Source organism: Heterocephalus glaber, unplaced genomic scaffold (genome assembly GCF_053883595.1).
Source record: "Heterocephalus glaber isolate CG9 unplaced genomic scaffold, H.glaber_assembly_v1.0 deba00001446, whole genome shotgun sequence".
NCBI classification, from domain to species: Eukaryota; Metazoa; Chordata; class Mammalia; order Rodentia; family Bathyergidae; genus Heterocephalus; species Heterocephalus glaber.
Window position 1 is genome coordinate 6,780,269 of NW_028258298.1, and position 27,753 is coordinate 6,808,021.

The 27,753-nt window shown below is 36.6% G+C and overlaps 1 protein-coding gene and 1 pseudogene across 10 annotated transcripts in view; one reads left to right on the top strand and one right to left on the bottom strand.

The window, feature by feature from the left end:
• Arhgap32 (Rho GTPase activating protein 32) overlaps nucleotides 1–27,753 on the top strand; it is a 320,258-nt gene that overhangs the window by 144,974 nt on the left and 147,531 nt on the right. For 9 of the 10 annotated variants that reach the window (XM_087214296.1, XM_087214295.1, XM_087214289.1 and 6 more), the window contains 3 exons: nucleotides 20,228–20,319; nucleotides 20,849–20,890; nucleotides 21,256–21,340. In XM_087214296.1, the coding sequence (XP_087070422.1) occupies nucleotides 20,228–20,319; nucleotides 20,849–20,890; nucleotides 21,256–21,340 (219 nt within the window). The remainder of the gene's footprint in view (nucleotides 1–20,227; nucleotides 20,320–20,848; nucleotides 20,891–21,255; nucleotides 21,341–27,753) is intronic. The other variant, XM_087214287.1, reaches the window with a different exon arrangement.
• Nucleotides 1,294–2,076, bottom strand: LOC101721914 (tropomyosin-like; annotated as a pseudogene).

The following is a 27,753-nucleotide window of genomic DNA, read 5'->3' on the forward strand; positions in this document are numbered from 1 at the left end:
ATCACACACCCAGGTTCCAGCCATCTCCCAGAAGCCCATGTAAGAGTGCATGAAGGTTTGGGGGAGCTTCTGGGTACAAGCCATAGCAGTCTTCTTTCTCTCAGCCAGTCCCAAAGAGAGACCACAACATAGGAGAGTACATTTTAAACCAATAAGCTGCAAGACATACACCTAACAGACCTCACAGAAACCTTTCCTAAAAATGGGGATTGGATGGAGAAAGAAACTTTGAAAGAGCAGCACACTGCCAGCCTACAGACTGTAGAGAACTCTCACAGCCAGATATAGCAGTCAGGGTACTTAAACCCCAAAGAAGTAAAATTTCAAAATGATATAAAATTTTAAAAGTTTTGTTCATAAGCTCTTCAAGATTTCTCCATCACTGATTGATATAAAAGCACAATAAGATGGCACTTTTAGAGACAGCATCTTCAGACTTAGGAAAGGATGGTGATATAAATTTCATATGGCTGAATCAGTAGCAAGAACATAACTTTACTTCTGTCTTTCAAGGAAGCAGAAGAACAGTTAAGTAGCCACCTCAATATTAAGAGAGGGACACATAATTCATTCCGTTATCAGTTGGGTAGAGATGGGACAAAAATATGGTCTTAGGGATTAGGATGTGGCTCAGTGGAAGAGCTCTTGCCTAACGTGCATGAGGCCCTCCCTGAGTTCAGCCCCCAGCACGGAAGGAAAAAAAAGTTTCAGAGGTCTCACCATCTTAATTTTCTCACTTCTGGTGAAAAAAAGTAACAAATAAAAATAAAGTTCTCCAAAGATACCTAAAAGGTCAAAACCTGAGCAACACAGTTTTTGTGTTTGGGCTAACTCCTGGAATCACCTTTCTGATTTGGCTGGTGCCTTGTGCACAGCCCTGAGGTTTCCCATGTTGAAGTCCTTCCCTCAGCTGGATTGGCTCTCAGTGAACATGCCCGTACTTCTTTTCCTCCTCTGTGGAGAGGGCACAAGGCTTCAGGCTGAAGAGTTACCTTCCGAAGTAAGAAAGGAATTAGATTGCTGCTTCAGAACTGTGAAATTATTTGAAATGTTTAACAAATAGTTGCTACAAGAAGAGTTATTACAAATGTGTATATCACAACATGCTTTTAATGACACCTCACGTTGTGCTGATCATCCCTTAAATGTTGCTCCCAAAGGTGCTCAGCTTCTAGGCCAGCTGGAATCCCTGGGAAGAGGCAGAGACTGTTTCCTGAAATAGACAAGGGGGTGAGGAGTTAGGTAGCGCAGCTGGAGAGGCTATTGAAAGGAGAAAGCAGGCTTCCTGTCAAAGATGAGCCCTCAATTTCAAGGTCAGCTTCAGGCAGGCTGTGTCAGGCCAGAGGGAGGAGTAGGATCAGTGGACTGGGGAGCTCTACATCTCATCCAGGTCAGCAAGGGTCAGGTTTAGCATGCTTTGTGTACAGAGCTGCTCCTCTTTGGTGCCTTTCAGCATATCTTCCAAATCATCAGTTGTCTTTCACAGTTTGGCTACTGTAGATTTCTCAGCAAACTCAGCACAAGTTTCCTCCTCCTCCATTAGAAAGCATCTTTCTTTACCTTTTTCTCATACTTGTCTTCTTTTGGGGAGTACTTTTCTTCAGCAGCACTCAGACACTTCAGGTTCTGGTCCATCAGTCTTATTTGCTCATCCATGTCCCACCAATGGGGCTCTGCCTGCTCAACTTATTCTTCTGTGTGTTTGAGGCCTCCTGTAGCCATGACTTATGAGCTGTTTCTTCATACTTCCTCCCTGCCTCTTCTGCAGTGTATTTAGCCTTTAAATTAGATTTTCTGGAATTCCATCTTTTCTTCATCTTTCAGGTTCCCTTTTTCAGTAACCTTCATACCTCTCTTACTCTCATCAGCTCCTTTTTCCAGTTCTTCCAGTTTTTGCAGGGCAGTGGCCAGGTGCTCCTCAGCATAGTCCAGCTCCTCTAAAACCTGCTGGATCTTACAGTTCAAAGGGGACCACCTTGGCCTCAGCCTGTTCCCAAGCCCACCTTTCTCCCTCCACTGCTGCTGCAGAACCTGGATCTTGTGCTCCACCACCTCAGTAGCGGAGATTCCAGCCATGGTGTCCACTCAGCTGCTTCTCAGTTTTGTGTCCCTGTCTCCTGTTTGGTACAGCATCCCCTTCTCCTAAGGTTGCTTTTCTTACTTTTTCTGGATAGAAAGATAGAGCTCTGTAAGAGCTTTAGTCTCTAGTACTAAATAGTTTTTCCTGATGGGGGTACTAGGGTAGGTTTAAGTTTTGAGAGAAGAGAGAAAATACCAAGGGCTGTTCCCACAGTCATTATACAGGAGGGACTCTGTTCAGAAAAGTAGCCACCTCTAAACTGGCCCGCCACAGTTCTTCATGGCTCTCCTAGAGCCAGGCTAGAAATGTCAGGGGGGAAAATTCTCAGCTATTTTCTCCACACTTAAGGGGTAATTTTTTTAGTCCTCTGGCCAGAACGTTAGACATCTCTAAGCGTTCTCCTGACCACAATGGTTCCTCATACCCCAGTATAGCCTGTTCTCAGATTAATTCCGGGAGGTAATGGGGTCAGTAAGTAGGGAAGAAGTACACATCACTGTATTGTGCTTTCTTCAGTGTTTGACTTTGCTCCTCAGATCCACCTGCTCTCATTTATTGTAGAGTTCTCAGATAGTTGCATGTTTTTATTTCATTTTGTTCTGTATAGTTTTTAGTTTTAATCAGTAGAACAGCCTTGAAGCCTGCATCCTTTTTGAGCTGGTAAACTTTTCTAGGTGTAGAATTCTATGCTGACAGTTGCTTTAAACACTACACAAAAGAGCTCTATCAGTTTCTTCTTATATTTATTCCTCTGAACATAACATACATGTTTTCCTCCTGGCACCTGTTAAAATTATCCCTTTATCAGTGATTTTAAGCCATCTGAATGATATACCTTGTGTGGTTTTTGTAAGTGTTAAGCATACTTTGGATTTATCGAGTTGTTCTTGATCAGTATGCTTATAATTTTCATGAAATTTCAGAAACTTTGTCCATTATTTACTTTTTCTGGGAGGAGCTCCCCTTCTATACTCTGAGGATACACTTTTCCTCATTTTTTCTTTTTTTGTCTTCAGTTACACATGTGTTAATAGTTTGATATTGTCCAACAATTCATTGAGATTTTTTTGCTATCTTTTTTTCTTTGCTAAATTATAGATAGTTCTCTGATCTTTTCTTCTTTGCTAAATTATAGATAGTTCTCTGATCTTTTCTTCTCTCTAGTATCCTGTTAATACTATTAATTATTTTTTCTGTGGATGCTATACTTTTCTTTTGTAATACTCTTGGGTATTAAATCATTTTTTCATCTTCATTATGTTTGTTTTCTCTTTTCCATCCTTCAGCCCATTGAACATACAAAGTATTTTTACATTTTTTCTCTGCTGGTTTTATTACTTTTGTTATTAGTCAGACACTTCAGTTAGTGATTTTCCATTTGGTTATCATTGCCTAGATTTCTTAGGCTTCTCTTGTGTATGTAGAGATTAGGAATGGCAAGTTATTTCAAATTGATTTATTTATAAACATTTTCATGTACTTCACTTCTCTGGGATTCCCCTATAAAGCCCAGTCCTGAGTCCTGTGTCAGCTTGGTTCCTGCTGCCCCAGTACTGCTGCTTTCAGTCTACCATGCATTGCTTGCAGTGGTTGGAAGCACTTGCACTCAGGTTAACCTGTGTCATTTTTTTCTCTCAGTGATCAAGGCATCCCATGTCTCTTCTGAATGACTGAACGTTAGTATGAATTTTCAACAGCTTGTTTGTACATTTTATCCAACTTTTCCAATTGTTTTTTTTAAATTCTTTTATTGGTACATTGTAGGTATACAACACAATTACATTTCTCATTGGGAATTGTACCTTTATATAATGCATCTTGGTTCTTATTTTTTCCCCATTCCTAGCCCTCCCTTCACATCCTCCACCCTTCCCTATTTACAAAGACTTTATTTCCATTTTTTCCATTTCTTATCATTTTTTCCTTTCCCTTCTTTCCTTTCCCCTGCCCCTCCCACTATCCCTACCCCTTTGGACCTTTTCTTCCTATTTTACATTATCAATTATTCATTCTAATCATTGGTACATTTTAGGTATACAATATAATGACATTCATCATTGGAGATTTGCACCTTTACATAGTCTCTCTTGGTTCTTATTTTTCACCCTTGCCCAGCCCTCCCTTCAACCCCTCCAGTCCTCCCTATTTACAAAGATTTTGTTCCTATTTTTCCATTTTCTCATATTAATCCCATTCCCTTCTATCCTTTCCCCTAGCCCTCCCACTTCCTTCCCCTTTGCCCCCTTTCTTCCTATTTCACATTACCTATTATACATTTAGTCCTTATTTACACTTTCAGTTTCTCACACCAGAGAAACTATTCGGTATTTACACGTGTGTCCTATTTATTTCACTTAAGAGTATTGCCTCAATGTACATCCACTTAGTTATAAATGTCTCTAATTTCTCATTTTTTATGGCTGAGTAGTACTCCATTTTATACAAACCCCCCACATTTTCTTTATCCATTCTCCAGTTGATGGGCATTTGGGCTGTTTCCAAGTTTTAGCTATTACAAACTGCACTGCTATGAACATGGGTGCACATATATCACTGTGGTATGATTCTTTTAATTCTTTGGGGAAGATCCCCAGCAGTGGAATAGCAGGGTCAAATGGGACTTCCAGTCCTAGTACTTTGAGGTATCTCCATACTGATTTCCACAGTGGTTGCACCAGTCTACACTCCCACCAGCAGTGGAGCAGGGTTCCTCTTTCCCCACAGCCCCGCCAGCATTGGTTATTGGTTGATTTCATGATAGCAGCCATTCTTTCTGGAGTGAAGTGGAATCTCAGCATTGTTTTCATTTGCATCTCTCGAATGACCAGTGATGTTGAACATTTTTTCATGTTTTTATTCGCTATTTCTACTTCTTTGTCTGAGAAATGTCTGTTCATTTCAGATGCCCATTTTTGGATTGGTTCTTTAAATTTGGGAGGTCTGATCTTTTTAAGTTCTTTATAGATTCGATATAGTAGTCCTTTGTCTGAGGAAGAGCAGGTGAAGATTTTTTCCCACATTGTGGGTTGTCTCTTCACACTGCTGGTGGTTTCTCTTGCTGTGCAGAAGCCTTTTAATAAGAAGAGATCCCACTTGTTGATTGTGCTAGTTCACGGGCAACTGAAGTTTTGTTCATAAAAGCTTTTCCTACACCGATGTCTTCAAGGGTTCTACCTAACCTCTGTTCCAACTGGTTCAGAGTTTCTATTTTACTATTTAGATCTTTCATCCATTTTGATTTTAGTTTAGTGCATGGTGAGAGATATAGGTCTAGTTTTAATCTTTGGCAAGTTGAAGCCCAATTTTTCCAGCACCATTTATTAAAGAGGCTATCTTTCCCCCAGTGAGGGTGTTTGGCTCCTTTGTTGAAGATGAGATGGCTGAGTGTGTCTGGCATTGTTTCTGCATCTTCTAATCTGTTCCACTGGTCCTCAAGTCTGTTTCTTTGCCAGTACCATGGTGTTTTTATCACAGTAGCTTTGTAGTATAGTTGCAGGTTGGGGATTGTGATACCCCCTGCCATGTCTCTGTTACCTAGAATTGCTTTTGCTATTCTGGGTCTCTTCTTGTTCCAAATGAATTTTTGGATTGTTTTCTCAAGGTCTATGAAGTATGCTGCTGGGATCTCAATTGAAATTGCATTAAATCTATATAGCAGTTTTGGAAGAATGGCCATTTTCACTATATTAACCCTTCCTACCCAGGAGCAGGGGATGTCTGTCCATTTTCTGATATCATCTTCAATCTCTCTTTTCAGAGTGTCATAGTTTTCATAGAAGAGGTCTTTGATTTCTTTCATTAGGATGATTCCTAGGTATTTCAGTTTTTTGGATGGTATTGTGAAAGAAATTATTTGGCCTATTTCTCTCTCAGTGAGTCTGTCATTGGTGTAGAGGAAAGCTATTGATTTTTGTGTGTTGACCTTGTAACCAGCTACTCTACTGAATTTGGTTATTAAGTCTAGAAGACTTTTGGTGGAGTTCTTGGGGTCTTCTATGTAGAGTATCATGTCATCTGCAAATAATGACAATTTGACTTCTTCATTAGCTATCTTTATTCCTTTTGTTTCTTTCTCTTGTCTAATTGCCGTGGCTGTTTCCAGAACTATATTGAACAAGAGTGGTGATAGTGGACATCCTTGTCTTGTTCCTGATTTTAATGTGAAGGATTTCAGTTTTGGACCATTTAGTATGATATTGGCTGTTGGTTTTTCATAGATGGCTTCTATCAGTTTGAGGTAGAGACCATCTATTCCAATTTTTTGTAAGGTTTTTATCATAAATGCATGTTGGCTTTTGTCAAATGCTTTTTCTGCGCCTATGGAGATAATCATATGGTTTTTGTCCTTGGCTCTATTGATATAGTGTATTACATTGATTGATTTGTGTGTATTGAACCATCCCTGCATCCCTGGGATGAATCCCACTTGATCAGGGTGTATGATCTTCTTGATGATCTTCTGCATTCTGTTTGGCATTATCTTATTAAGGATTTTTGCATCTATGTTCATTAGTGAGAGATTGGCCTATAGTTCTCCTTTTCAGTTGGGTCTTTCTCTGCTTTGGGGATCAAGGTGATGCTTGCTTTCAGGAATGACTTTGGGAGTATTGCTTCCCTTTCAATTTCATTGAAGAGTTTAAACAGTAGTGGCAGCAGTTCCTCTCTAAATGTCTTGTAGAATTCAGCAGTGAAGCCATCAGGGCCCAGGCTTTTCTTAGTTGATAAGTTTTTAATTACATTTTCAATTTCATTGGTTGATATTGGGTTGTTCAGAATTTTTAGGTCTTCTTCGTTCAACTTTGGTAATTCATATATATCTAGGAATCTGTCCATTTCTTCTGTGTTGTCCATCTTATTGGCGTATAGGTTCTGGAAGTAGGTATTGATGATCCTCTGGATTTCTGCTGGGTCTGTTGTCATTTCACCCTTTTCATTCCTAATTGCATGGATTTGGGTCTTTTCTTTCCTTTTTCTGACAAGGTTGGCTAAAGGTTTGTCAATTTTGTTGATTCTTTTGAAGAATCAACTCTTGGCTTCATTGATTTTTTGTATTGTTCTCTTAGTCTCCATTGCATTGATTTCTCCTCTGATCTTTATAATTTCCTCCCTTGTATGATCTTTGGGGTTGTCCTGCTCTTCTTTTTCTAGAAGCTTGAGGTTCAGCATCAGGTTCTTTAATTGGGCTCGTTCTGTTTTCCTAATATGCATATTCACTGCTATGAATTTTCCTCCTAAGACTGCTTTCATTGTGTCCCATAGATTCCGATATGTTGTATTTTCATTGTCATTTAATTGAAGGAACTGTCTGATTTCTTCTTTAATTTCCTCTGTGACCCATTGGTTATTCAGAAGTGTGTTGTTCAATTTCCACGTGTTTTTGAAATTTTTTGAGTTTCTTTTGCTATGAATCTCCAATTTCATTGCACTATGGTCTGATAATATACAGGGGATAACTTCAATTCCTTTGCACTTACATAAACATGTTCTATGTGTGAGTATGTGGTCTATTTTGGAGAATGACCCATGCGCAGCTGAGAAGAATGTGTATTCTGATTTTGTGGAGAGCAAGACTCTGTAAACATCTGTTAAGTTCATTAGTTCAAGAGTTCGGTTGAGTTCTAGTATTTCATTACTTAGTTTTTGTCTAGTTGATCTATCTATTTGTGACAGTGGGGTGTTGAGGTCCCCCACTACAATTGTATTAGTGCATATATGACTTTTCATGTCCATTAGTATTTTATATAGTTGGGCGCACTAGTGTTTGGTGTATAGATATTTATGATTGTCATCTCTTCCTCTTGGATTGTTCCCTTTACAAGGATGTAGTGTCCTTCTTCATCTCTTTTAATCAGTGTTGGTTTGAAATCTACTTGATCTGCCATGAAGATAGCTACTCCTGCTTTTTTTCAGGTTCCTGTCGCATGGAGTATTGTTTTCCACCCTTTAACTTTCAGTCTATGAGTTTCCTTTTGAATTAAGTGTGTTTCTTGTATTCAGCATATTGTTGGATTTTGCTTCTTGACCCATTCTGCCAGTCTATTTCTTTTGATTGGTGAATTGAGACTATTAACATTGATGGTTATAACTGAAATATATTGACTTGTCATTGCCATGACTTTTTCTTTTTGTTGGGTTCTCCCCCTTTACATTTGATTTCTTGTTATGCCAGATGGGTTCATTCTGTTTTGCTTCCTGGGGTTGTGATCCTCAATGTCTGTTCCTAGGATATTGTGTAAAATTCTTTGGAGCGCTGCTTTGGTATTCACAAAGTTCCTAAGGTGCTCTTTGTCATGAAAGTATCTTATTTCTCCATCCATTTTGAAAGATAGTTTTGCAGGGTACATCAATGTGGGTTGGAGGCTGTTTTCTTTTAGGGCTTGGAATATGTCACTCCAAGCTCTTCTTGCCTTGATGGTTTGTGTTGAGAAGTCTGCTGTGATTCTGATGGACTTTCCTTTGTATGTGATTTGTTTCTTTTCTCTGACTGCTTGGAGAACTTTGTTCTTCTGTTGGATTTCTGGAATCTTAACAAGTATATGCCTATGTGTAGATTTTTTTTGATCAAGGAAATTTGATCAAAAATGTAGCACTATTTGGAGTCCTATATGCCTCACTTATCTGTATGTCAAGCTCTTTTCCTCTGCTTGGGAAGTTTTCTGCCATTATTTCTGTGAAGAGGTTTTTTATGTCATCTCCACTCTCTCCTGTTTCTTCATTGACTCCAATCAGTCTTATGTTATTCTTCTTTGCATTGTCTAGCAGCTGCTGGATTGATTTCTCATGTTCCCTTATAATTTTGAAGCAATTTTTCTTTTCCTGGTCACTAATTGCAATCTTATCTTCTATATGTGAAATTCTGTCCTCACATTGGCTCATTCTGCTGTGTAGACTTTCGATGGAGTTTTTCATGTCCTGGAAATCTATTTGCATCTGTTTTATGGATTCCATTTGTTTCTTATGTTGGGATTCCATCATGTTCCTGAGCTCCTCTCTAGATTTATTAATCATGTCTTGCACTAGGGGCACAATTTCTCCTGTTACCTGAGAAATTATTTCTGATTTCATTTTTTCCCGATCCCCTTTTGTTGCCAGTTCAGTGGGTCCAGGTGGTTGAGTATCAGAGTGTTCCATCTCATTTCCCTTTGGAGTTGCTGTAGGTGATCTGGAAGTCTGGTTTTGAGACTTATTTACATGTTTTCTCATTTTCACTGGTGCAGGGGGCTGTTAGCGCCTGCACTGATTACCTCCTCTGAGCTGGGTGAGGTGCAACAGGGGCCGGGAGCAATGGTAGGGATGATGACCCCAAAGCCCTTTCCTGTGGGCTGGGAGCAGCCAGAGGGATGGTGGCTGGGAAACCCCTTCCTCTGGACCAGGAGCAGTGGCATGGTGGCTCAGAAGCCCCTTCCTCTGGGCCAGGAGCAGTGGGACCGAAGGTGGTCCAAAAGCCCTTTCTTCTGGGCTGGGAGCCACGGGAGGGCTGGTGACTGGGAAGCCCTGTCCTTTGGACCAGGAGCAGTGGGACAATGGCTCAGAAATCCCTACATCTGAGCTGGGAACAGTGGGACTCAGTACCTTGGTCCGGTGGTCTGGTGTCCTCTGCGTCTTTGTAGTGTGGAATCAGGTGGCTGCCTGTCTGCAGCGGGGTGATTTGGTGTCTTCCACATGACTCAGGACCTTGGTAGGGCGTGCACAGACCTGCCTGTCTGCAGTGGGCTGATTCAGCATTTTCTGTGTGACTCAGGACCTATGTAGGGCATGGGTAGACCTGCCTGTCTGCAGCGGGCTGATTAGGTGTGTGTTCCGCAAGACTGGGGACCTTGGTAGGGTGTGGGTAGACCTGCCTGTCTGTAGTGAGGTGATTCGGAGTCTTATGCGCGACTCAGGACTATTTCCAATTGTTTTACATGAACATTTTAGTCTACTCCTAGCTGGTATCAACTTTCTTGGGTGATAGAAAATATTTTTATTTTCCTTTTCCTTTGAATACTGCTCTTTCCTAATTCCTCCTTGTTTTCATGGTTATAATAACTATTCCAGATAAATGTTGAACCAGCAAGTTCATAAATTTCTAATTGGCCTTTCTCTATTAATTTCACTTAAAGTTCAGTGCACATGCTCAATAAAGTGAGTCAAGTTCATGAATCTTAGTCTGTGGTTTTATGACCTGTATATTCTGAGAAACTACCACTGAAAACAGGAAATACAGTGCTTTTCAGCGTTCTTCCTATTTCTCACTGATCAGATGTAACACTATTCTTTCTGTGAAAAACGTTACCTATTCTTGAAATTCATATAAATATAGCAAGATTTTCCCCTTTTCTTTCACACCGTCATAACTGTTAGATTTATTCATGGTGTTTAATGTATTAATAATTAGCTTTTTTTGAAGCACAGAATTCCATTGCATAAATACACTAAAGTTTATTCATCTATTCCCCTGTTCATGTATATCTTTATTGATTATTTATTCTTACTTTAGTAGGATATTGTTGTCACTTGTATTATTTATAGTAAGTCTTTGAATCAGGAGATATGGCAATCTATTCTGTGTTGCTTTAAGAAAATATCTGAGACAAGATATTTCCTTTGTAAGGAAAAAAGGTTTATTTTGGCTCATGAGCTTGGAGGCTATAAAGTCCCACCTCAGGCAGCCTTACCAGGCAAGGCGGTCTTGTCATGACATAGTGGGTGGTCATACATGACAGGACCTGAGTGTCCAAGAGAGAACAAGCCAAGAAAACTTAGCTTGCTTTATAACAGCCCATTTTATTTTTTTATTTATTTTTCCTTAAATTTTTTTATTGGGACATTTTAGGTATACAACACGTTTACATTTATCATTGGGTGCTTGTACCTGTACATGATATATCTTGGTTCTTATTTTTTTCCCCATTACCTGTGTGCCCCTCACCCCCTCCACCCTTTCCTATTTACATAGAGTTCGTTTCCACTTTTTTTTCTTTTCTCATAATTTTTCCTTTCTGTTCTTTCCTTTCCCCATCCTTTCCCACCACCCCTGCCCCTTTGGACCTTTTCCTAATTCAAATTATCAATTATGCATATAACAGCCCATTTTAAAGGGAACTAACCTAGTCCCACGAACCTAAGCAACTCCTGCTAGAGGACAATGATCCCTTGTGCAGGTAGTGCTTCCAGTGACCTAATCACCTCCCCAGAGTCCCCACCTCTTAAATGTTTGGTCTCCTCTCACCACTGTTACATTGAGGACCATGTCTTCTGCTTACTGACCTTTGGGGGACAAACATTATTTGTATCATAGAGAGGTAGAAGTCCTTCAACTTCCAGGTTTTTAATTTTAATGCCAACTATTAAATATCTTGGCATTGTATACGACAGACAAATATTGGTAGCTTTAATATAATTTGTGAACATTCTCAAAGACACAGAATATAATAGAATATATTGTACAAAATAATAAATACAAATGCCTGCTAAAGCAGGAAGTTATGTTCCACTGTTTTATGTTAATTATAAAAGAAAGGTGAAGGAGTAATTTTATTGGTGAAACAAAGATAAAATGATAACATTCCACGTTTGTGAAATTGTGAGGAAATAAGCATTCTTTAAATTGGATCCTACTTACTGGAGGCTCTTACAATGTGTATGAAAATAATAACAGTAAGATATTTTTATTTATGCAAGTAGAACTATTAAAATGTAGAATTTTATTTTGTAAACTATAGACTTTGAAAGATACCATTTATTACCCAGGGCAATTAGATCAAGCTCTCTAGAGGATCATACAGAATTGTGCACCAAAATAATAAGGTAAAATTTTAAAATAAAATAGTATTAAAATGAAGAATTTTATTTTGTTAACTATAAACTTTCAAAGATATTGTTTATTATCTAGGGCAGTTAAAATGAAAGATAAAATTTTACTTTCCTAGGGTAATTAATACTGAGTTTTTACCATTTTCTTTAAAATGTTCTAAATTTTAGAGTTGTAATGTCTGATAAAATATGTGCACATGTTACTTCATTATCCCTCCCTCAAAGAATTTATCTTCTTGATGAATGGAAAAGCATTTGGAGAATGATATAAGACAATTTGCAATAAGAAAAGAATGAAAATATAAAATACCCAATAAAAAAAATGAACATTTGGCAAAGGTACTGGCTTAAGCTTAAATGGAGTAAGTAGTTTTGACTTTGATTTTGAAAATAGGGTTGTATAAGTGGGGTAAAGAAGATAATAGTTAAATTACATAATGAAAGGAAGAGGTATAAACACACATAAAGAGAAGAGTGAGGAGATAAAAATCATTTACTCTATTATTTCTCTGAATCATTTGAAGGCACATTCTTTGTGTCTGATACTTGTAATTCAAAGTTGACAGAAACCCTCATCTTTGAGATGGTCATTTTATTGCTAGATTAAATATAAATGGCATGTGGTTTTATGAAGGTGTATTTGATTGCTTTCTGTTATCTCTTTTCCATTCATGAAGGGTGCTGTTTCTCTGTAATTGACCTAATTCTATTTTGGGACAATAATTAAATAATGATTGTAGCCTGAATAAATGGAGAAAATTGTGTATATTTTATTTTTTAGTGTTTTCTTTTTTTTTTTCTTTTGGTACTGGGGATCGAACTCGGGACCTTGCGCTTGTGAGGCAGGCGCCAGAACCACTGAGCTAAATCCCCAGCCCCTTTTTTAGTATTTTCTTTAAAAATTTTTATTAGTACATGTTTGCAATATATAATGTTGACATTTTTGTAGGGGAATTCGTACATGTACATAACACATCTTCAGTCCTTTCGTCATCCCCTTTTCCTTACTTCCCTCCGGCTTCCTCCATCTCTTGATCCCCTTCCTATCTGAGAAACTTCTATCTCTCTACTTGCTGTAGACTTTTATTTTGTTCTTTATTCATACTTTGCTTTTTTCATGTAAGAGAAGCCATACAATATTTAAGATGGTGTGTCTGATTCCTTTCACTTATCATTATGGTCTTAAAGTATGTCTATTTTCCTACAAATGACTCGTTTGTGTTTTCATTTTCTTTTTCCATTCATCTGTTGATGGACATATAAGCTGCTTCCAAGATTTAGTGATTATGAATTGTGCTGCTATAAATGTAATTACGTATGTATCACTGTAATATGATGTCTTAAACTCTTTTGGGAAGATAACTAGAAGGGCAATAACTGGGTTGAATGAAATTTCGAGTTTTAGTTTTTGAAAGAACCTCCATACTGATTTCTTTAGTGGTTGTGCTAATTTACATTCCCACCAACAAAGTAGAAGGGTTCTTTTTTCCTTATAGCCTTGCCAACATTTGTTACTATTTGATTTTTTTTTATGATGGCCATTCTTATTGGAATAAGGTGGAGTCTCAGTGTTGTTTTTATTTGCATTTCTGTAATGGCCAGCCATGTTGAACATTTCTTCATGTATTAGCCATTTGTATTTTGTCTTCTGTGAAGTATCTGTTCATTTCACTTTCCCATTTTTTTCATTCAGTCCTTTGCTGGGGGCGGTCTAGGTTTTTGAGTTCATTTTATATTGTAGATACTAGTTTTGTATCTGAGGAATAGCTGGCAAATTTTTTTCCATTCTGTAGTGTTTCTTTTCCCTCTGTTGGTTGTTTCTTTTGCTTGCATCTTTTAAATTTGATATGATTCCATCTGTTGATTCTTGGTACTGTTTCCTGTGCAACAGAGGTTCTGATCAGAGAGTCCTTGCCTCTGCCTATGAATTCAAGAGTTTTACCTATTTTATCTTCCAGCAGGTTAAGTATTTCTGTTTTGACTTTTAGTTCTTTGATCCATTTTGATTTTAGTTTAGTACATGGTGACAGATAATGGGTTTATATTCACTCTTCTGCATGAGGATAGCCCACTTTTCTAGCACCATTTGCTAAAGAGGTTATCTTTCCTCTGACATATTGTTTGGTCCTCTTGTCAGAAGATCAAATAGTTAAATGTGTCTGGGGTTGTTTCTGCATCCTCTGTTTGGTTCCACTGATTCTCGTGTCTGTTTTTGTGACAGTACTGTTTGTCACTGTAGCTTTGTAGTATAACTTCAAGTCCAGAATATTGATGCTTCCTACTTTGCTCTTGTTATCCAGGATTGCTTTTGTTATTCTTTGTCTCTTTGGGTTCCATATGAATTTTAGGAACATTTTCTTCATTTCTGTGAAGAATGCTGTTGGTATTATATCTGTGTTATCAACTTTAGAAGTATGACTTTTGACTATATTTGTTCTGCCTATTGAGGAATAGGGATATCTTTGCATTTTCTCATGTCCTCTTTGATTTCCTTTTTCACGGTACTGTAGTTTCTGTTATAGAGGTCTTTCCCTTCCTTAGTTAATTCCTAAGTAGTAGTTAATTTTTCTTGTTGTATTGTGAATGGTAATTTTTCCTCATATCTTTCTCAGTGGATTTATTATTGGTGTACAGGACTGCTGTTGATGTTTGTATCCTGCTACATTGCTGAATTTAGTTACTAACTCTAGAAGTCTTTTGGTGGAATTTTTTGTCTTTTATGTAGAGAATCATATTATCTGAAAGTAATGATGATTTTGACTTCTTCCTTTCCTATTCATATCTCTTATTTATTTTTCTTGCCTAATTGCTCATCCTCATGTTTGGAGTACTATGTTAAAAAGGAGTGGTGATAGTAGATGTCCTTGTCCTATTCCTGGTTTTAGATGATCTTGGCAGTAGGTTGATCATAAATGACTTTTATCAGAGATAAAGGTCCTTCTAGACCTATTTTATTCAGTGTTTTTAATGAAAGAATATTGGATTTTATCAAAGGGTTTTTCTGTGTCTACTGAGACGATTGTGTGATTTTTGTGTTTATGTGATTTTTGTGTTTCATGTGGTCGTGTGATTGCTTCTGTTTATGTTGAAGCATCCCTTGCATTCCTACTTGGTCATGATGTATGTCCTTTTTGATAATTTGTTGCATTTTGTTTGCCAGTGTCTGTTGAGGATTTTCATATATATATTCATTAAAGAGATTGTCTATAGTTTCTTTTTTGGTTGGATCCTTGTCTGGTTTTGGAATTAAAGTCATGCTAGCTTCCAGGAATAACTTTGGGACTCTTTCTACTCTTTCAGTATCATTAAAGAGCTTGAGTATTGGTGTTTGATCTTTCCTTAAGTTTTTGTAGAATTAAGCAATGAATCCATCCAGACCTGGGTTTTTCTTAGTTGGTAGGTTTGGTTTTTTTAATTATTACTGCTTCAATTTCATTGCTTTTTAATGGATTATTCAGAGTTTTTAAGACTTCTTGGTTCAGACTTGGTAATTTGTATGTAGGTATGAATCTATCTGTTTCTTCTGAATTCTCCAATTTATTGGCATATGGATTTGTGAAGTAGTTGTTAATAATCTTCTTGGTTTTGGCAGTGTCTATTTCACCTTTTTCATTTCTGATTACATTTGTTCATGCTCTCTCTGTCTCTCTGTCTTTCTCTTATTTTGGTCAGGTTGGCAAAGGCTTTGTCCATTTTGCTTATTCTTTTCAACAAGGAACTCTTCATTTCATCAATTCTCGGGTATGACTTTTGGTATCAATTTCATTGATTTCTGCTCTTTTATAATTTCCTTTCTTGTACTAGCTTTGGGTTTGGATTATTCTTGTTTTTCTAGAACCTTCAGATACATTATTAGGTTATTTATTGTGACTTGGTCTATTTTTGTGATGTGGGCATTCATAGCTATATACTTCTTTCTTAAGACTGCTTTCATTGTGTCCCATATGTATGCTGTCCTAGCATTATTATATAGTTCTAGAAACTCTCTTACTTCTTCCTTGATTTGTTCTGCAACCCATTGGTTATTTATGAGTATATTGTTTAGTTTCTATACATTTTCATAATTTACATGTTTTCTTTTGTCATGATTTTTAGTTTCATTGTGCTGTGATCTGATAAAATGGGTGGTATAATTTCAATTCTTTTGCATTACTTAAAATTGCTTTAGTGGTTCGTATTTTGGTCTGTTTTGGAGAAAGTTCCATGTGTTGCTGGGAAGAATGTGTATTCTATTGTTTTTGGGTGGAACATTCTATCTGTTAAGTCTGTTTGTTCAAAGATTTTGTTCAACCCTGTTGTTGCTTTTTTCTTTGTCTAGTTGATCTATTTGTGATAATCAGGTTTTGAGATTCCCTACTGTAATTGCATTTTTGTTTGTCTGATCTTTTATGTCCAGTAGTACTTATTTTATGAAGTTTTGGTACACGATTGTTTGGTGCATATATGTTAATAATCGTTATCTCTTTCTGTTGGATTGCTCTCTTAACCCGGTATGTAGTGACTATCTTTGCATCTTTTGATTAGTTTTGGCTTGAAGTCCACTTTGTCTGAATATAGGGTAGTTACACTTGCATTTGCGGGGGGGATTCTCATTGCATGGACTATTTTTTTCTATTGTTTGATTTTTTAGTTTATGCATTTCTTTTTTTGTTAAGTGTTCTTGATCCATACTGCATATCTGTGTCTTTTGATTGAGGAATTGAGACTTTACACTGAGAGTTACAATTGATAGATATTGATTTACTCATGTCATTATCTTATTTTCCTATTGCTGATTATTTTTTCCCTTTTGCTTATTTGCTCACTCTACCTGTTGCATTCATTGTATTGGATATTTTGTCATTGTTGGCTTCATTGTCTCTAGAATATCTTTGAGAATTTTTTGGAGTGCTAGTTTGGTGGTCATGAATTTCTTCAGGAACTCTTTATTGTGGAAATATCTTATTTCTTTATCAGTTTTGAAAAGTAGGTTTTCAGATTATATCAGCCTGGGTTCGAAGTTGTTTTCTTTCAGAGCTTGAAACACTTTGCACCAACCTCTTCTGGCCTTAAAGGTTTGTGTTAGGAAATCTGCTGTAATTCTAATGGTTTTACCCTTGTAAGCGATACTTTGCTTTTCTCTAACAGTTTTTAAGATTCTTTTCTTGTTTGGGGATTCTGGGATTTTGGCTGAGATGTGTTGCAGAGAGGTTCTTTTCTTATTGTGGCTATTTGGGGTTTCATATACCTCACTTATCTGTTGTGTATTTTCTGTAAATGAATATTATTAACTATTTTCTAAAAGAGAACATTTTTAATCTTTGATATGAAACAACAGAATAAATTCACTCAAGCCTACATGGTTTTAGTAGAAATTTAAGTCTATTTTATATTTTTAAATATGTAGGTGAAAAATATTAGTTTACTAGATGATTGAGTGTACTGTCTTTTCTTTTAATTCTGTTTACTTAATTGGAAAAAAAGTAATGATATACCCTGGTTATACTGCAGTGTACTGTATTTGTTCATTTGCAAAAATATACTGAGTGGCCAGGATCTGCTTGTAACTTTTCTGGCCTAAGGAAAAATATTGTTGAACAAAACATACATGGTCATAGATGACTTGAAATATTGGGTAAGAAATACTTTCTTGCATTTTCTCAAGCTTCCTAGACCGTGGTTTGGCTCTCTGTCCTATTTGTTAATGTTTTGTCTTTTTTGGGCAGAACTTTCCTTTTCTGACCCTTTGTATGACTTATGGATTTATGTCTGGGCCATGTTTTCACTTGCAGTCTGGTCAGGTGTGGTTGCAAATGTGTGTACTCCATGGAATTCCTCCTTCTTTTGGATTACAGGCTTTCTTTTTTCCCCCTTTAGACATATGTTAGGGGTAATGGCTTATTGAGCACACTTAGCTTATTTATAGAACAAAATTGATATTTTAATTTTCAATCTACCATAAAAGTCAAAGCCATTTACCAAATTAATCTAGTGGATAGTTTTCTTTTATAATATTAAGTTAAATTTGATGGATAATTTATAGAATAGTGAAAAACTTTTTAAGTTTAATAGGAATATAAGCCTGACCTCTTATGTCAAGTAAATTTGTTGCACAAAAATATAAATAATGAAAGGGTATTGGACTTTTTTGAAAGTCCAAGTTAATGATTCATGTCATATTCATGTAGTATTTCACTGCAGATTACTTCATGGTAAAGTCCTTCCAGTTGAATGACAAACTGGAGGAAAATAATATTTCCTTTTCCCTTAGAAATATTTTTGCCACTCACCGATTCTTTTTTTTTTTTTTTAAGATGGTTGTCTCACTAAGTTGCCTAGGGTGACCTCAAACTCATCAGCCTGCCAACTTGCTGGAACTATATGCATGTGCTCCCATGCTCAGCTTCAATTCTTAAGTTACACTATTTCCATCAAGGATATTTTTATTAGTCTGAAAGATCACATATGTGGTCACTTTTATGTTATAGAGTCTAGTGTTGCTGCTGTCTCTTTGCATACATTCCTTAATGTTTGTAGTGATTGTGAAATGTCTGTCAGGTTTCTTCTATTTTCTATTATGGATAGAAAATAAAACCTATAGAATAAGTGAATATATTCAGTGAAATCTAAGTGCAGACTACAAAATGGTGTCTCTGAGCTTTTAAAAATACCTTCTTGGAAAATGATGCAACAATTTGGGAATTATAACAAAGTATTTCACTGTAGTGTCAACCTTGTAGATCAGGGTTGGTGAACTTCAGCTTGCTGATTCACTAACTGTTTTGCAAAGAAGATTTTCTTGGAACACAGCTATGTTTGATCATTTTGGTTTGGTTGGTTTTGTACACAGTAGCAGAGCTGAGCAGTGGCAGAGACAGCGTGGCCCACAAACAAGTATTTCCCAGCTGGCCCTTTACAAAAACAGTTTAGCTGGGCCAGGGATTTAGCTCCAGCGCCCGATCCCCTGTACCACACACACACAAAAAAAACGTTTTTTGTAACCTTTCTTCTAGGTGATTCCCTTATTTTCCTTTCTTGAAAAGTAATTTTTTATTTGAGTCTTTTAAAATATTTTGCATAATAGGGAGTAATTGATGAATGATGATAAATACTGATGAAACAGTATCTAGGGTTATAAAATAACTTTCTAAACAAAGTAAAATTAATACAGGATCTTATCATAGATTTATAAAAAGATCTAGTAGGTGAGCATGATAATTGTAAGATGGAAAGTTTTATTTCATCACTGAAAAATATATTACATATTCTTTTTTTTCTCAGGAGACCTTTAAAGGAATGAGAGGGTGTCTAAGACTGTTTGATCATGAAGTATCAATCCTTATATATAGTTAAATTTCCTAAAGTGGAAAACCTCAAAAAACAAAATTTGGGCCTATTTGACTGTGACAATATGCCAGAAATTGGTTCTTATAATTTGTACACCGTTACTTCATATCTTTGAAGAGGCTTTCCCTCACTCTCTACCTCCCTCTCCCTCTCCCTTTCCCTCTCCCCCTCCCCCTTGCACTCCCTCTCTCTCACCTCTCTCCAACACTTGTCCCAGCTTTTTTTTTTTTTTGACACCAGGGACCTTGTGTTTGTGAGGCAGGCAGTGGAACCACTGAGCTAAATTCCTGGCCCTGTCCCAACTGTTTTTTTGTCCATTAAGAAAATATTTGTAAGGGCCGGGATTTAGCTCAGTGGTTTCGCTGCCTGCTACGCAAGCTCAAGGGCCCAAGTTCGATCCCCGGTACCAAAAAAGAAAAAAAAAAAATATTTGTAAAAATTAAGGTTGTGATTCACCTCTCAGCCCTCTTCATCCCATATTATTCCTCCCTATTGAATCATGTGGCATGGAGTATGATAATTCAGGTTATGTTTTTATTGTAAATCACAGATACTATAGCACAAATTTGTTTGAGAAAAATATTTGGACTTGATTTTTATTTTTTCTACATTTTCTACATTCTACATAAAGAATCCTTTGATTTTTAAAAATAGTGCAGCTGAATGTATCATTCAAAAAAATTCACCTCTGAAACCGTGGCAGATTATGGCCAGCTTAATGCTGGATGCGTCTACATGTCACTTTCACAATTTGGAGAAATGCATGCTGTGATCTGCTGCTTATATTTGTATTTCCATTTTCAACTTCTGTAATCATCCTAACCAAGAGTATTTCATTCTTTAACTCATAGGGGGAGATTTTAGTTTATGCTAATATTTTTATTAGCCTGTTTTGACACTTGAACATAAAACCATAAAAATTCTTATTTTCACAGAAAGTTTTCCTTTAAATGATAAAGCCAAGTATTTAAATTAGGTCAATATTTTTTACTTATTTTATAAAATATTTGTCCTCATTTTCTCAAGGCAAGGGGAGCAGATGTTCCAGAGATTCCTGGAGATCTTACTCTTAAGGCATGCAGCAGTACAGCAAGTATGAAGGTCAAACATGTGAAAAAGTAAGTATAACTTTGGAGTGAGTTCTACATGAATTCTTATAAATGGAAATCAGCTCTCGTTCTTGTAAAAAACATTTTATTTAGGTCACTTATTGAATAAGCTCTGTGAATACATTAAATTATACTGTTAACCTTTAAATTTGACTCAATTAATGGAATAGGTGTGCACATTATCTGCTTTTCTAAAAATATAGTTTATTTTTTATTCTGAAATTTGTTACCAGCTAGGTTTGCATTTTTTTATTAGGAACAATCCAAGCATATCCTTCTTGATAGCTTTATTGTGTGCTCTCATTTATTTGGAAGAATCAGCTTTGTTGAGTTATGAATTGCTAGATCTCAGGTTTGCATCTGAGAAGCCTGAAACAGATGCCAAGAGTCAACCATTAAATGAAATACCTGAAGATTCCTGGGCAGTGTTAAACAGGAAAAGCCTCTTTTCACTTGATAAAGAAGGCATAGTTAGCTGGCTGTGCTTCATATGTTAGTAGAGGGAAGATAAAGATAAAAATGTTCGTTCTACATCCAGGTCCACCACCCCAGGACTGATGGGCTGTGACAACATTCACAGGTAAAATATGGTTTTTTACTTTGTGTTGTGAATGCTGCTTCTGGTTAGAAGCTGATGGTTCACAATCAGTTTCCATAACAGCCACAGAATGTACAATTTTTCTACAGGCTCTGACTTGGGTAAGGATTAGGAGAGTATAGTGAGGTTTTTAAATTTTTCATTTTTGGTCTAGCTTGTGCACTAAACAGAGTCATTGGATTTATTGTATATCTAAAAAGTTTGTGTGGATGTATGTGGCTCATGTGCATGTGCTCATTAAATATTTTTGCTTGCATGAGCTCTTTAACCTGTTGTGTTTTCCCCTTTGACCTAGTAATTTTGACTATTCCACTATCTGATTTCATATTTATTTTCATGTACTTCAGGTTGCCCTTCACTAAGGGTCACTTTCCAAAGATGGCTGAATGTGCACATTTCCATTATGAGAACGTTGAATTCGGCAGCATACAGGTATATTTGGTATACTTTTTGCTTCTTGAATTACAATAACAGGTGATACTTTGAGGTTGTTTCAAAACTATTGCTGTTTATTGCTTGAGGTGAGATCTTTTATTCTTTTCTCTTGAATAATACTTGATGCCAAGTTGATACATAGTATTAATCATCACACTAGCATATATGAATTAACAGGTTCACAAAGCTGTAATTCATATGTCTCACTGCAGGGTGGCTCTGATTTGAATGTGTTACATTTCTGTTGGCTTGAATCGCCAATGATACAGGCGTGACTGTCCTGTTGGTTCTTCTAATTTTTTTTTTGGTACCGGAGATCGAACTCAGGTCCTTGTGCTTGCGGGACAGGCGGCGGAACCACTGAGCTAAATCACCAGCCTTTGACTGTCCTGTTAGGCAGCCTGGGAACACATCAGGTGGTACAAGCTACCTGGTGGGACATTTGTGCAGGTACTTCCAGTGATACAAGCTGCCTGGTGGGACAGTCAGGCATGTATCACCAGTGGTTCAAGCAGTTGGAATGTGTTAAGGAAAGTCAATCTTTTCTCCATCTTCTGTCATGTATTATGCCCATTATGTGCACAAAGTACTTACCAGTAGTAGCTTTCCATTCTGAATTTAGATAACCTTGCCAGTGCTACCTTTTCTTAATTAATTGCTATATGTATTGGTGTTTAGCAGATTAAAGTGTTATTCGATTCTTCTTTTTCAAAGTGTTTGGCTGTTATTTGTCTTCACATTTACATGCAATTATAGAATCTAACTGGTTGGCATCAAGCTTAATACTTTGCTGTTATTGTAAGTTGTTGGCAGCTTAATGTGAAAAAATTATAAACAAACTTTAAAAATAGGCAGATTGTAGTTATTTTAAAAATTCTATTTCCTTAGGGGAGCAAAAGCCATTCTTTATGTTGGTTTTCAAAGTAGGCTAATAGAAAAAAACTTTTGATCTTTTCTTTTTTACATGCTACATACAGAAATTCTCTACTTTGGGCCAGTCTCCCTAACTCCACTCTCTCTCCAAAAGAAAACTTATGAGACACTAGTAATACTGTGTCATGTACTTTTTGTAATTTTGTTTCATAAATAAGTTACATGAATTCAATACAGGATGTATGAAAGTCCAGGACATTTCTGTTTCTGATAAATTGATAGTTTAAAAAAGCATTAGAGATTTATAATGCTTGACTATTATGACAGCAAAGGACATTTTATTTCTTTAATGCTTATATCCTTGAGATTGCAGTTATAGTGATAAATGTGTTAGGTCAGAAAGAGCTGATTAAGAAACCAATAATGAATGTATTTTTCATTTTGTGACTGTTAAGTGTTTGAGCGATTTAGTTTACAGCTTAGAATTTAGATAAATTATTTCTGAGTAAATTTACTTTGTGTTTTTAATTTTATAAGGTCAAATGGGCTCTTTTGGAAGCAGTAAAATTTGCAGAGTTCTACTGAGCATCATGAAAATAAATAGATGACTAGAGATCTAAAACCAAATGAGAACAGTATTTAAAATATTGACTCTGTATAACAGATGAGAAACTCTCTAAGGAATGTAATTTTAAATAAAACGAAACTATTAATGGTAAGCATGGACTATGGAATACAGAAAGTCTTGGATTTAGTTGGATAGTACAGATTCTAATTTCTGTTCTGCTTCTTAGGAAGTTTGAGACCTTGGGAAAGCAGCTTAGCCTCTTTGGTTTTATTTCCTTCATCTATTAAGTAAATAAGGATATAGTAAGCGATAGTATAGTTCTAAACTTTTATTGTTTTGTTTTATATTAAAAGTTTATAATAGAGGTGTTGAGAATGCGGGTAAGGAATAGTATGGAGCTGGATTTGGTTGTCTTTGGAGATTGTGTTAAATGCTTATAAATTCAGTCCCCTTAATGAGAGGGCTATGTCTTATTCCTACTTGCAAGCCCATTAGGTAGACTTTTCTGCCAGTGTACTGATCTGTAATCTTCATTTTAGATCTGTACAAGTTTTCACTTTCCACCTTGTGCTCACTTCTACTCTGTAAACATTTCTACTATTTCTCAGGCAGAAGAGAAAAAAAAGATACGACACTGACTTCGTATGTGAGATGTTTGAGTGAATTTTTCAGGTCTATGTTGGTCACTGAGGAAGCTTCTGGAGTGTGGGAGAAGGAGTGGTTCATAGAACTCATATCCAGCTGACTTTTGCTTGGATGCCCAGTGAGCATCTCAGACTTAACATTCCTTTTGGTGTGGTTCACAGGAAACCAGCACGGTGGCACCTTGCCAATTCACCACAGAATCTTCTTTCTGTATTAGTCATGCGTGTTGGGGACAACTCTCCTGAACAGTCTGTTCTCTTGCCAGTTTTATGCTGACTTCCTCTGTTCTATGTCTTTGGAGACAGACGTCTCAACACATTTCCCAGGTCTCCTTGCTTTTTACCTGTGTTGGGGAAAGCCCATGGCAGATTCCATTAGGAGGGTAATACTAACTTCCATTAACTGAGTGGATAGCAGGAACAGCCTGGCTTAACTTGCATGTTTATATTTTTTTACAGGGGTAGTAAATATTCTTGCTTTAGCTGGTACATGATTTTACATTTTATAGTTTTACATTTTATTGTCTGAATGCCACTTAAAGAAAAACAAAACAAAAGAAAAAGTAATATTAACCTTCAGACAACCCTACATTCCATAGAAGTAGTTAAAATAAGGATATGTCTCTGTTCATATTTTTTGTCATTTTATAAATTGCATTCTATAATAGATAAATCCTAACACATTTGATTACAAGCATGTTTATGGAAAATGAATCCTGTATTCCTTATTTATTCTTAATATAAGATTGGAAAATGTTCTGAGAGAAAAATAAGAAAATTTCGTAACATATATCTAGAATAGACATATGTTGGCAACTTAATTAGACTTATGTTGGCAACTCTGTTAAATAACCAATAGGTTGCTAATACTGTCAGGTTGACTTTGTTGTTGCTTTTTTTTTTTTTTTTTGGTACTCGGAATTGAACTCAGGTCCTTGTGCTTGCAAGGCAGGCAGCGGAACCACTGAGCTAAATCCCCAGCCTGTTGTTGCCTTTTAATATGTCCCGACTCTGGGACATATTTTCTGTCACATATTTTCTTGTTTTTATAACTCTTAGGAGTTTCTCTTAGATTTCCAGATTTCTTAGTATTTAAAGCCTTTTCTCCTCCTTAGGTCTTAAAAATTTACAGCTGTAATTGGCTATCATGCCTTACTTTGATAAAAGATATAAATATTGATTAAATTTTTAAAATTCATAAAAGAATCATTAACTTAAGGGCTTTCATTTTATTTTATAAAATGAAAAAAATAGGGAGCACTGAGTTACATCTTTCACCCTCTTTATTTATTTTTTTAAATTTTGAGATAGAGTCTTAAGTTGCCCAGGGTGGCCTCAAACTTGTGATCCCTCAGACTCCCTAGTAGCTTAGATTACAGGTGTTCACCATCATGTCCAGTGAAAATATTCATAGTCTTATATGTTAGAAATTCCAATTATCAATTTTATTTAGACTGAAAGACATAATTGCTTATGTAAAAAATTTTTAGATGTAAGTACTTTGGGTCAGCACATTACTATATAATGTATAAAATACATTTTTATAATCTCTCCTTTGAATTCCAGCCAGTACAAACAACTGACCTCCCTGCATCTTCACTTGGATACTTATCAAATTTAGCATGCTTTGCAGCTCTTCTCAGGCTTGCTCCTCCTGCTATCTTCCCATCTTGGTACATAGCAACTCTATCCTTTTAGTCAAGGGGCCTGGGAGATTATCTTTTCACTTCCCTCAGTCCCTACTTTTAAGTTTATCAGCAAATCTCTTGATTCTGTCTTTAAAAGCAGTTCAGGATCTAATCACACCTACCTACCATCTTCCCTGCTGTGACTTTAGCGTAAACCACTGTGGTTTTGGGAGGATTATTTCAATGACCTTCTATAGTTGGCACAGCAGCAAGAGTGATTCTTTTCAAATGTAAATCAGATTGTCACTTTTTCAAAGCTCTGCAGTTACTTCTCCTGTTAGTCAGAAAAAAAGCCAAATTCCCTAAAATTTCCAACCAAGATTTTTCAGGGCACACCCTTACCACTATCTTCATGTTCTCTTCCCCTCAGGAAGAAGGTTCCATCCCCAGTGTCTCTTTGCAATTTCTCCAGTATGTGTTCCCCTCCTCAAGACCTTTGTACTTTGTTTCCTCTCCTTGGAAAGCTTTCCATGGATTATCAAGTACCTTAATGTGTCCCCTTTTAAAGTATTTACCCCACTGTTGTCTCCTCAGAAGGCACCTGAGATTCCAATTCTAGGTCACCAGTGTCTTCACCTCCCACCCATGTTCCCTCCTTTCTGCTCAGTAACACCACCACTTGCATGATAAATACTATATGGTATTACCATTATGTCCCTTTTCTCATCCATAACAGTGTCTGACATACAATATTCACTCAGTAAATATTTGAATGAATGGAAGAATGAGGTTGTTCCTGGATGAGGGGTCCTGTGAGGACTTCTTTCTAGGTTCTTGGTGTCTTGAACAAAAAATTGGACAAGGCACACAGAAAATGCAGTGAGGATTAGCATTTTGTGAAGGTGGAAAGTATGCTGCACAGGGCAACAGCAGGCTAGTGGAAAGGCTCACAGCAGCCCAAGGTTAAGGGGAAATGGGTCACTTGTATCCAGAATTCCTGGTTTGAAGCCAGGCATGGTGGCACATTCCTATAATTCCAGCCCTGGGAGGCTGAGGCAAGAGGATTGCTGTGAGTTCCAGGCCAGTATAGGATACATAGTGAGTTCAAGGCCAGTCCGAACTACATAGTGAGATTCTGTCTTTAAAAAACAAACAAACGAAAAAACCAAAACACACACACACACACACAAATTTCCTAGGTTGGCTTTTTTTTGGTACCGGGAGATCAAACTCGGATCCTTGTGCTTTTGAGGCAGGTGGTGGCACCACTGAGCTAAATCCCCGGCCCCTTAGGTTGGTTTTTCCTTCATGCAAATAAGGCATTGGAACATCTGTCCTGTCAGAAACTCACTTGGCACCACACCAAGTATAAACTGTCCTATCAAAAAACTTGCTTGATTTCCCAACAGCTACAAGTGAAGGATCAGGATGGTGTCTCTTGGTTGGTTTCAGTGTCTCTTGGAACAATGTCTCTTGGTTGCAAATGAAGATTAAATAGAGCCTCTTCTGACTGGTCCTATAGATAGTGCCAGATTTAAATGAGGGATTGAGAATAGCATTTTTCTGATTGGCCCACAGTGCTCAGCCATAAGTCTGACATTTTGGATCTCATGTTCTGCATATGTCTTCCCTTTTTAGAACCGTCTTGCTCAATCTGTTAGCCATGAGTTTTTATGACCTTTGACACATTCTTCCCAGTTAGTTATCTGGTGTGCCCTAACCCTAGTCTACTTCAAGATGAATGGATAAATGAATTTATGTTTCAAGAAGAAATATAATTGACTTTTTAAAATTCTGTTTTGCTGTTCTGTTTTTACTCATTTAAATTTTGGTCCTATATGAATGTATATCCTGTATAATTATTTGTTTATTATAAAACATCAAATGGAATGGATGATAAGTACAAATACAAATACAGATTCCCTCCATGTTCTGTTGACTATTGTGTCTGTTTAGAACTTTTTTATATATTTAAAAATATAGAAGTTTTTACGGATATAGCTGTAACAATAGCTATCTAGCTATATTCTTCTAAAAATATAGATGGAGTTCTACCATACACACTGGCTTGGAACTTGCTTATATATTTTGTCATTTCAGTAGTCTGGAATTACTTCTTTTCCACGGCTACATTATATTTCTTTCTTTTTTTTTTTTTTTTGGTACCAGGGATCGAACTCAGGACCTTGTGCTTTCGAGGCAGGCACCGGAACCACTGAGCTAAATCCCTGGCCCTGTATTTCTTTTTTAACAATTATATCATTATTCATTTAGTCACTTATTGATAGATATTCCAACTTTTATTGATCTGACTACTTCCATTAACTAAAATGCTATAAGAAGTTTTACTGGATTAGAAAGTACATACATTTAAGATGTTTACACTTGATATTAAAGTTTTTTTTGAAATATAGTGGTTTCCCTTATACTTAGGGAAAGTGATACAAGACCCCCAGTGAGTGCCGAAACTAGGGCAAGAACATAACCCCTTTCATACACATACCTATGATAAGCCTTGATTTGTAAATTAGGCATAGTGAGAGATTAACAACAATAACTTACAATGAAATAGACAACCATAACAATGTAAGAAAATTACAGCTCCCTACTCCTGCACTCTGAGTTCATTATTAAATAAAATTAGGATTACTGGAACACAAACACTGTAAAAATGACAATCTGATAACTGAGAAGCCC